The sequence below is a fragment of the Peromyscus leucopus genome, chromosome 1 (assembly GCF_004664715.2).
Source record: "Peromyscus leucopus breed LL Stock chromosome 1, UCI_PerLeu_2.1, whole genome shotgun sequence".
Classification (NCBI taxonomy): Eukaryota; Metazoa; Chordata; class Mammalia; order Rodentia; family Cricetidae; genus Peromyscus; species Peromyscus leucopus.
The window spans coordinates 192,682,415-192,693,514 of NC_051063.1; the positions used below are offsets into that span (position 1 = coordinate 192,682,415).

Consider the following 11,100-nt stretch of genomic DNA (forward strand, 5'->3'; position numbering starts at 1 on the left):
TTTTAAAGGAATTACATTTTATGAGCAAGCAACTCCTCAAGCTTTCTCCTTTCACATCCTAGAATCTTAGGGTATTTCCCTAAGAACACCGTTCCCACAGATCATCTAACTATCAACAAACCCCTTTTAATGGTATTAATCTTAGCAATTATTGCATCTTGTTTAGCTCATGCTTATGACTTGAGCATTAATCTTCCATGTATTCTTTTACTTCCTAAACCATACACTTTGGATTTCTTTCTGCCCAACCTGATGTTTTTCACTGTAGGCCAGCATGCTGTGGGATGATCCTTCTGACCCCTGTGAAAATGTGTTGCACTCACTGGTTAAGAGTAAAGCTGTTTTGGTCTATGGCAAGGCAGGATAAAGTTAGTCAGTACAAACAAACTGAGGAATGGGATGAAGATGGGTGGAGTGAGGGAGACGTGAGACAGCCTTGCAAGAACAAGATGCCAGAGAACTGGTAGAAACTCTTCCATGTGGGAATACATAGATTAATAATAGCCATGGGTTAACTTAAATGTAAGAGCTAGTTAATAATAAGCCTGAACTATCTCCCAAGCATTTGTAATAAATATAAGCCTCTGTATGGTAATTTTAGAAGATCTTGGTGTTATTTGTCGTTGGCTTGTCAGGATAGAAATTCCACCTCCATTACACCAGCATACGAGTTATCAATTTTAGATTCTGTGGAGTCAGTGTTATACTGTATATAATTTCCTAGGCCAAATAAATTAGCCAATCACTCTTAAATTCTCCTCCACATAAATTCTCAGGATGTGGCAGAAAATAGCCTTAAACTTTGTCAAATGTCACAAAAATGATTTTTAACAAAGTTGATGTTAAATTCCCTGATACATTCTGGAATCTTGAGCCAGCCTTTAAAGTTCACTTTGCTCTCAGCACAACAGTTTTTCAGATAGCAAGTTAAAATGACCCATTTGGCTCTACTTATGGCACTCAGATGCTTCTCTAATCCAAAGTTTCAAACTCTGTTACATTCCTCAAAAAGCAAAGATGGTCAGTTTCACAGCACCATCCAACTCTCTGGTAACAATTTACTTATTAGTTACTTTCCTGTTGCCTTAATGAGACACTGGAAACAACTTAATGAAGGCAAAGTAAATTTGGGCCTTTGTATCCAAATGGACTGTTTATCATGGTTGGGTACCAGAGCAGAAAGGAACAGGCATGGCATCAGGAGCAGGAAGCTAAGTACTCACATATTCAAATGAATCAGGAAGCAGAGACAACCAACTGGAAATATACGAGTCTGTTAATACCAAGTCCCTCTCTAGTATAGTCATTTGTCCAGGAAGGCTGTCCTATTCAATCCTTCCCAAACAACACAAACAAGTGAGCAACAAGTGTTCAAATTCCTGAGGCAATGGGGAACATTTCTCATTCAAATCAATACATTTTCCATGGAATAAACATTGACCAGGCACAGAACAGTTTACTATATCTGTAACTTATTGAAGTGAATTATTTAAAGTCAGAGAGTTCTGGAAATTAAAGGCTTACAGATGAATCAGAAGGGAAGTTGTCTGGTATGTACTGTACAGTTGTCATATATTGTTGTCCTGAAACACTCAGAGAAGAATTCCTCCTAGCTGGAAGGCAAATGTTAAGCCTCTAACGTCTCTTTTTTTTCACTAATTGAAAAATATTAATGTTCCTAATTTTTCATCACAATTCATGGTCTATTGTTCTAGTTGCACGAAGTGATTGTATTTTGAAATTGTAGCCTTGCATCATGTACTATTTAAAGAACCCAGTTGCTTTCATTTCTGATAAACAGTTCCATGTAAATTCTTTGATAAGTGGGCTGTGCTCAGTGTTTCTGTCATTGTTATGATGATATTTGTAGTTTTCCTAGTATATTTTTATCATAATTTCATTTAATTTATAAGTAGATTTATAAAGATTGCAATCACTTCTAGTGCAGATTATGACATTGTGTTTTTCCTAATACAGGCACTTGAGTGGACATCCCTGGGTTTCTGTTTATTATTTGGCAAGTGTGATTGCACTGGGCAACACTGGAATCTGATCATAGATAATCAACTTCGCTTTGTGGAGAAGAATAAAGAGAAGGCTGGAGAGGGGGAGTAAGACACACAAATCTCCTTGCAATATTCCCGCACATGAGACTCTCATATTCTCTGGGTCCTCTGTTGCTATTGTCCTTCAAGGATCATGAGAATTTAAGAGCCTCTCCAAACACTGTCTCTTTGGAAACACTGACAAGAATTTCATGATCAGCTTTTAAATAGGTAATTACTTATCAAATAAAGTTTGTGAAAAGTTGTTGACTCCCAAAGCAAGAGCTGTCATTGCCACTGTAGGTGAAATGAAAACTGCAGTTCAGAAGGGAGATGAGGTCACAGCCACAGACCTTTATTTCACAGTTAAGATGCTTCCCTCTCCTTGATGCTGAATTTCAGAAATTTCAAGGTTGTTACGAAGTGTACACTGACCAAAAATCTCTTCCCAGAGAATCAGTCAGGTGAGCAGTTTTTATTTAGTCTGAGAAACAAATCCACCTAATAAGGGAAATCTTGGGAAGTGATCATATCTGATTCAGAAGTGGGAAAAATATGCATTGTAATTTTAAAATTCAGATTCTATGATGATCTTGCAGTTTAATGTGTTTCCATAATCTTGATTTATTACTATATGTTTAACTTAATCAAGGGATTAGTAAATATAAAACATCAAATATGAATTAATGATAATTTAATTATTTCTCTGTGAATATGCGCATGTGTATGAGCATGTGGGCAGGGACACAAATTCAGGAGCATACTGTGTGTGTGCGCATGTGTGTGTGTGTGCGCGCGCGCGTGCGTATATTCAGATAAAACCTTTTTATTTTCTTCTTCTGACACATTTTGCATTTTTAAAATATCATTATAAGTTTTTTAATCATGTCTTTAACTTGTCTGGAGAACTCTGAAAGTTTTAGGCTAGGTGGTCAGGAAGCCCCATATATCTCCATTACTTTCCATTCCAGTGCTTGGGTGAGAGTTGTGTACTACTACACCTAGATTTTTGTTGACCTGTGGAAGCTCAACTCAGGTCCTCACATACCCAAGGCAAGAACTGTCCTATTGAACCATCTCCCTAATCTAGAAATAACAAAATTTAGGCTACACTATTCTGTTAAATATTAGTTCTCCAGTGTAATATCTATGAATTAATGCAATATCTAAGAGTTAATGACAGAAATCTAGAGTCTGAGGCAAGAGGATTAAAGAAAGTTTTAGTCCAACCCACATTACAAAATAAGAGCCTTTGTTCAGCATTTCCAATTGGCTTTGTTACTACCCTGCATCATGTCACCAATACTAGTGTCCTGTTGTGCTGTTTTTCCATGTTATATTATGGGGATATGCAATCATATCTATGGTAACCTATAAGAGACAGGATCAGTCTTGATCTGTGTTTTGTTTTACCTAAATACAATCATAATTTATGAACTGTTGCTTTTTCTTTGCATTTGTTATAAATTTTGTCATCTTTCATTTACACTGCTTCAGAGCACAGCATCATCTGAGTATTAGCTGAGACTGTGTACTATTAGAGGACATGTGGGGAGGTCTGAAATTCAAAGCTGAAATTTACATCAGAAGTGTGACTTTGACAAAATCACAAGAATGGGATGATTGACATGTAGTTTTATATAACTTCTATTATATGCAACTTCTCAGATTGCTAAATGCTTCCTGCAATGTAATCACCATTTTTTGTGTATGAGATGAATGTTGTGTTGCTTATTGCAAAGACAGAAGGAGCATGATCATTGACTCAAATCATCATAGCCCAATTATTTAAGGCAAGCAAAAAATCAAAGTAAGTTTTTTATTTGTGTAACCAGTCTACTTCTTTCTAAGGTGGGGTTCAAGAGGCCAAGCTTGGAAATGAGGAACACAAAGGACAAGGTCTTTATTGCTCATGAATAGTGGGATTCCAAATGGGGGATTTAGCAGGCAAAATAGTTGACCTTATAGGAGGAGAACATAAGAATTAAAAGTTAATCATAATGACCTCATGAAACAAAGACATGATTGCAAGGTGATTATAATGTAGTCATAACAACAGGTAGTCATAAAAAAAAAAACCCTTTGAAACAAAGGTAGTGTTGCAAGGTGTTTATAACTGTTAGGAAAAAAAAGAAATGGTTGCTATTTCTCAGGCAGCAAAGAATCATTTGTAATTAAGGTTAAAGGTGGGGCATACCTCAATCCTTGAGCAACGGATGTTTAATCATAAGCAGGAATGAACTCAGTTTGCCTTTATTATAAGATGGCTTTTGAACCTAATATGGTGGCAAACTTGTTCATCATTCCCTACTTGTCTTATATATCCCTCTCTCAAATATTTAATAGGCTCTTAGCATTATTTATCTTGGTTGTGGATAAAATTTGTAATACATCAAAAATGCATAACCTGTTTATAAATTATGCCTGTTTTCTTAGCATTCAAAAAACAAAAGTAATATAGGTAGCTGTTTTGTCCACTTTGCCAGGGAGTTTTCTTTATATCTAGTATGCCAGCCCTTTATTGAGAACAAGTTGTTACTTACTCTCCTCTATCTGAAATTAGGATTCTGTTGTCTGAGCCCAGAAAAGGTAGAATATTAGCAAATGATAGAAAGAGGATTAGGGCAATGGAGTATTCATCAGAAGAATCTGGTTTGTGGATCCAACTGAAGAGACAAGCAGCTATTACATCGACTGAACTACATTGCATCAGCGTTCAGTAAGTCCAGGACTACCTGATTTTGTAGCACTTCTGAGGGCTTCCATCATGTAGATCACCACTGGAGCAATTTGTAGTCTTCAGTTGTTCTCTAGATTGTGTCTATCATGTAGCTGAAATTTTTCTAAGTATCAACCATGTGTTATAAGTTTTAATTCAACTTTTGTTACAGATTTTACAAATTTTATATGCAATAAACATATAAATCTGAGGTAGAGAAAGTTCATATAACAGTCTTATAAATTTTATGATGAGGTTTACATCTTAGAGCAATTTTAGACATTTAATTGAAACCAATATTCTAATTTATTTTAGTTGCTCTGCTTTTCTGTCTTTTCCTGCCACAAAATCAGGTGGCTTGTCTAACATAGTACAGAAATTATCCAACTCCAGAACAATCTTTTCAAAAGAGCAGAGCAATTATAAAATAATTTTTCCACAATACCTATTCCAAAATACATTTGAATCATTGCTAAACAGAACAGAAGTGACTTTCAAAAAAATTTGAGCCTTGGTGATTGAAAGGCAAGAGGCAGCAGAGGACTTGGTCCTAGAGTGGGGTAATGCACAAAGCTTCCTTGGGTGACATACAGTGTAGAAAGGTGTCTGAATTATATCCGCCCAGCTGTGTTGGAGTGATGGCAACTAGAGCTTTCTCTGGCTCCAACATCTGTCTGTAATATAGAAACACATACAAGGAACAGAGACATCAAAACCTTAATCAATACACAGAAATCAATCAAACCAAAATTAATACATCAGCAGGGACAATGACAGCAACCATTGGCATCTTTCAGAGTTTCATCACTCAACTAAAGAAGCTTTTTTAAGAAATAAGAGGCTGTTTTTCAATTCCCACCTTGCACAACCTAGGCACTAGGAACTCATAAGAGGCTTCCTAGTTGTTAGGTTTCTTTATTCAGGTAGACCAGGCCTCTCTTCTTTTTTTGTGCAATTTTGAGTAGTGCCTGACATTCTATGTTGTACCTATCCAAACACTTGCTTCCCTGTACCACTGAAGGTCCTCAGGGTTCCTTGGCTTTGTTGTGCAGCCTTGGCATTGAAACCCCTCCAATGCATGCTCAGGTGGAAGGGCTTTATGATATTTGGCCCCTGGTCACACCAGGGCATCTTCAGGATCCCAAGGCAGGTCAGAAAAGGAACTGTTGGTTCTGAATGAGCTCCCAAGTAACCAGAAATTACAAGATAGGCTGCAAAACGTCTCCCTTATTTCCCTGGATGGGGGAATTTAGCAGCTCATCAGACGTGTTTCTCCCTTATTTCACCAGATCAAGATGCCACAGAACCAGAACAGAGACAGAACCAAGCATTACTTAGAGTTAGAAAGTTCCTATGTCTTAGCAGATTAAGTCCCCATGGGGGAAAAAAGGAAAGGTACTTGCTGTTTTCCTTTTTATGAGACTGTCATTTGTTTAGGCAGTGCAACAAACTGAAGGCATGCCTAAGGGGACTCAGAATATGTCTAAGGTATGGATCCCTGGGAGCAGGTCTTTAGTCCTGTTAGGACAGAGGACTCCTGAAGGTTCCTGAAGGGTCCACTTTCTGAATTTGGGTTAGAGTCCCCAAAGGCAGGAGAAGGACCACTAACCCAAAACATCCTTGCCAAATTAGTGAAAGCAATCAATTAAAGCTGTAGCTAGAGTTTTCCTGCCTGGCCCATAGTCAGGACAAATCTCTCTCACCTGCCAGTCCCACAGCCGCTCAGACCCAACCAAGTAAACACAGAGACTTATATTGCTTACAAACTGTATGGCCATGGCAGGCTTCTTGCTAACTGTTCTTATATCTTAAATTAACCCATTTCTATAAATCTATACCTTGCCACATGGCTCGTGGCTTACCAGCATCTTCACATGGGGCTTGTCATGGTGGCAGCTGGCAGTGTCTCTGACTCAGCCTTCCACTTCCCAGAATTCTTCTCCTCCTTGTCCCGCCTATACTTCATCCTGCCTGACTACTGGCCAATCAGTATTTTATTTACTAACCAATCAGAGCAACACATTTGCCATACAGAACATCCCACAGCATAGAGCATGCATTTTTATTCATGCATAGAAGCTGCCTCCCTCTAAGTCAGGGATCTAGAGGTCAGTCATAGACATGAGGAACACAAGGTTTATATAGCTCGGGTTGGGATTTTCTACATGGGGAATTTGACAGGCAAAATAGATGGGGTTTCAGAGCAGAACATGAGTATAATATAAGCATAAGTCAAAATGGTCTTCTGAAACAGACATGATTACAAAGTGGCCATAAGATAGACATAACAACAGACAGTCCTAAGAACAGTTTGAAACAAATGTAGGCTTTGAGAGATAGTTATAATTTTTTTCTTTCTTTTTAAATTTATTTTTTAATCATTTTACATACCAACAAAGTTCCCTAACTTCATTTACTCTCATTCGCTCCACCTCCCCCAACCCACACCCATCCACTCCCTAGAACCACCCCCATCCACTCCTCAGAAAGGGTAAGGCCTCCCATGAGGAGTGAACAATGCCTCACAAGTTCAACTGAGACAGGACCAACCCTCCCTCCCCCACCTCCTTGTAAAGGCTGAGAAAGGCATATTTTTAATAGAAGGAGCCATTATGGGGCTAGGGAGAAACCTGATGCTAAGTAAATTCCCATGAATCCACAAGGATGACCCCAGCTAAGACCCATACCAATAGTGGAAAGGGTATCTGAACTGGCCTCCCCCTATAATTGGATTGGTGAATACCCTAACCATCATCATAGAATCTTTATCCAGCAACTGATGGAAGCAGATGCAGAGACCCACATCCCCATATCAGGCTGAGCTATGGGAGACAAGTCAAAGAGAGGGAAGAGGGATTATATGAGCAAGGGCAATGATGTTGATCACGATAGGGAAACCCACAGAGACAAATGACCTGAACATATGGGAGCACACCGACACTAGACAGACAGCTGGAGAGCCTGCATGGGACCAAACAAGGAAATCTGCATGTGGGAGACAGTTTTGTTGCCTGGTCTGTTTGTGGTTCTAACCTTTCAAAACAAATATAAGATTGTCATTTTTCAAAAGAAGGAATACATGACTGCGTGTAGTTAAGATTATAGGTGGTATCTAGTCCAATCCTTGAGAAACACTATTTAATCATAAACAGGAATGACCCTAGTTGGTCTGCACTATAAGATGGCATTAAGTCTAAAATGGAGGCAAGCTGCTTAATCATCTAACTGGTTATGCTTATGTTCTGCTCTTGTAACCTTGACTATTTTGCCCACCAAACCTCCCATCAGTAACCTCACTCTGAGCTATAAAAACCTTGTCATCTTCATATCCAAGGCTGAACTCTCAAAACCCAACTTAGGGGGAGGCAGCCTGTGTACATGAATCAAAAACCTTGGTTTAATTAGTTGTTTGCTTTCATTAATTTTGCCATGGTGATTTTGGTCAGTAGTCCTTCTCTTTCCATCTTTCAGATTAGAAGTATACCCAAGCATACAGAGAACAGCAGTTTCCTGTTACATCACAGTGACACCAGACATGAAATTTCATGGTAAAACTGGACATTCTTCATCTGTTAATTCCTTACTAAGTGTTATCATTTTCTTCCTGACTTTTGTTAAAGTAATTCAATTACTTTCATTCTGTTGTCTATTCAGAAAGAATTTACTGCAATACTTCCTGTGCCTCGCTACTCCCCAGTTCTTAATCTATGTGAAAATGTATGTATGCTTATGTCTTATTCTTGCAGAGATACATATTCACTTTTATGTTTAAATTTCAGATGATATATACATAGTTTTCCTCCATACTGTTGCAAGAGTGGTTAATGTGGTGATATTGTGTTCTTCAATATAGTGCATCCTAATAAATTTATCTGGGGGTCAGAGAACCAAACAGTCACAATATTAAACATAGAGGTTAGGCAATGGTGGGACACACACCTTTAATCCTACCATTTGGAAGGCAGAGATCCATCTGGATCTCTATAAGTTCAAAGCCACACTGGAAACAGCCAGGCATGGTGACTCACACCTTTAACTCCAGGAAGTGATGACAGAAAGCAGAAACGTATATAAGGCGTGAAAGCCAGGAACTAGAGCTGGTTAAGCTTTTAGGCTTTTGAGCAGCAGTTCAGCTGAGATTCATTTCATATGAGGACTCAGAGCCTTCCAGTCTGAGGAAACAGGGTCAGCTGAGGAATTGGCAAGGCGAGGTGGCTGTGGCTTGTTCTGCTTCTCTGATCTTCCAGCAATGACCCCATTACCTGGATCCAGGTTTGTTTTTATTAATAAGACCTTTTAAGATTTATCTACTACAGGTTAAAGTCATTTTATAGTCAAGATGACTTGTAATTAGAAGTTCATTTTAATATTTAGAACCCAGCATCCTTTCCATTTGTACTCACTGGCATTGTTTCTGAAACAGCAACTTGGACTTACTATTAATACTGACATTTCAAAGCAAAGTTCTGCAAGCACTTTCAATAAATATGCACATTTGAAGACTTCAGCAGTTTCACTGAAAAATTTATTTTACAAATATTGTTTACATAATAATTTTATGAGTCAGAGTCCTGTTTTGTTGCCCACAATACCTTTGTAGTCTAGCACACATTTGATTTTCCCACACCAACAACCAGGTCTCAAGATTTCAAGTCATCTTTTTGCTCTCAGAGAAGTGATTTTGGCAACTGTTTAAGGAAGAAGTTTTAAATGACAGAATGGACCACAAGGATTTGACAATAGGAATAGTGTTCTTATTTCAGACTACAGTTGGAATTCTGGGAAATTTCTCTCTTCTTTCCTGCTACCTTATCCAATACTACACCAAACAGACATTAAAGACCACAGATTTGATTCTTACACACATGTTCACAGCCAACTCCTTGATCATTTTTTCTAAAGGATTACTTCATACAATGAGAGCTTTTGGGATGGAAAGATTCATCAATGATTTTGGCTGTAAATTTCTTTTGTATATTCAAAGACTAGGCAGAAGCATGTCCATAGGCATGACCTGCTTCTTGAGTGTTTTCCAGGCCATCACCATCAGCCCTGGGAACTCTTTTCTGTTGGGCTTTGAAGTCAAAGCTCCAAAGCATAATGGAATGTACACCTCCCTCTGCTGGATTCTCTACATGGCAGTAAATATGATTTTTCCCCTGTATATGTATACCAAAGAGAACAGCAAGAATCTGACATACGATAGTGATTTGAAATACTGCTCCACTCCAGGTTATGATGACCTTGGAAGCTCATTATATGCTGTGGTAATTGTTCTTCCTGAAATTTTGTTTTCTGTCATCATTGTTTGGTCCAGCAGCTCCATGATTATCATTCTGTATAGGCACAAACAACGGGTTCAACATATCCACAGCACCAGTGTTTCCTCCAGAACATCCACTGAGTCCAAAGCCACCTGCCGCATAATGGCCCTGGTGTCAACATTTATAGGTTTTTATGCCCTCTCTTCCATCTTACAAGGTTGCGTTGCTCTCACATATAAACCTGGTTGGTGGTTGGTTAACATTACTGCAATCATTTCAATGTGTTTTCCTACTTTGGGGCCATTTTTTTGTGAGCCATGACTCCAGAGTGCCAATATTGTGCTTTTCATGTGTAAGAAATCCAAAATTTCTACAGTGAAATTATAGGTATAATGGTTGTATTGTCTCTTTCTCACAATATCTAAATTTTAACTTTCTCTTTTTATTTTAAATACCAACATACAATTGTTATAGCCACTTGTCTGTCTAAGAGAAACTGTACTCTGAGTTTTGGTTTTAACTTGTTGAAACTAGTACCTGTAATATCATTGAAGCGGTGAATGAATCAGGTTGTTCTTTTGTGAGAAAATAGCACTCTCTTTTTACAAATCATAAATCCACTTCCTTTCTGCAAATTAAATAATTTAGATCTCAATTTTTTAATGTAAGTTCCTGCAGACTGTGTGACCAAGTAATATACTCAATGGGGAACTTTTCCAGAAGGAAACACTGTAAAGTATAATGGTGCATGTTGCTGTAAGATAACTTTTTAAATGTATGGATCATGTATTTTTATTATATTCCCACAACTTCCCTTACTACTGTTTGAAGGAACCCCTGGGAATGGCACATAAATATTTTGCAAATGGAGCTCCTTAAGGCAGGATCCTTTGGAGAATCAATCCACTTGTCAGTGACTTGTGGGAGCTATGCTGTAAACCCATCCATTGATCCTGGGGAACTCATGTGCTTCGGGCATCTCTCACTTTCACTATGCTTGTTCTCATGGTAATTCTGACTTTTGCTTGGTCAGTTGTGATTGTAGCTGAGTTTTCTGGGAAGAAAAGTTAAT

At 38.2% G+C, this 11,100-nt stretch overlaps 1 protein-coding gene across 1 annotated transcript; it reads left to right on the forward strand.

The window, feature by feature from the left end:
• Positions 1–9,482: 9,482 nt before the first annotated feature.
• On the forward strand, positions 9,483–10,349 carry LOC114686092 (vomeronasal type-1 receptor 4-like). The gene has a single exon (XM_028860725.1). It carries the CDS (start codon positions 9,483–9,485, stop codon positions 10,347–10,349), a length of 867 nt encoding a protein of 288 aa, XP_028716558.1.
• Positions 10,350–11,100: the final 751 nt, after the last annotated feature.

Coding starts and splice junctions, on each gene's coding strand:
- LOC114686092 (XM_028860725.1), top strand. CDS start 9,483: ATGGACCACAAGGATTTGACAATAGGAATAGTGTTCTTATTTCAGACT.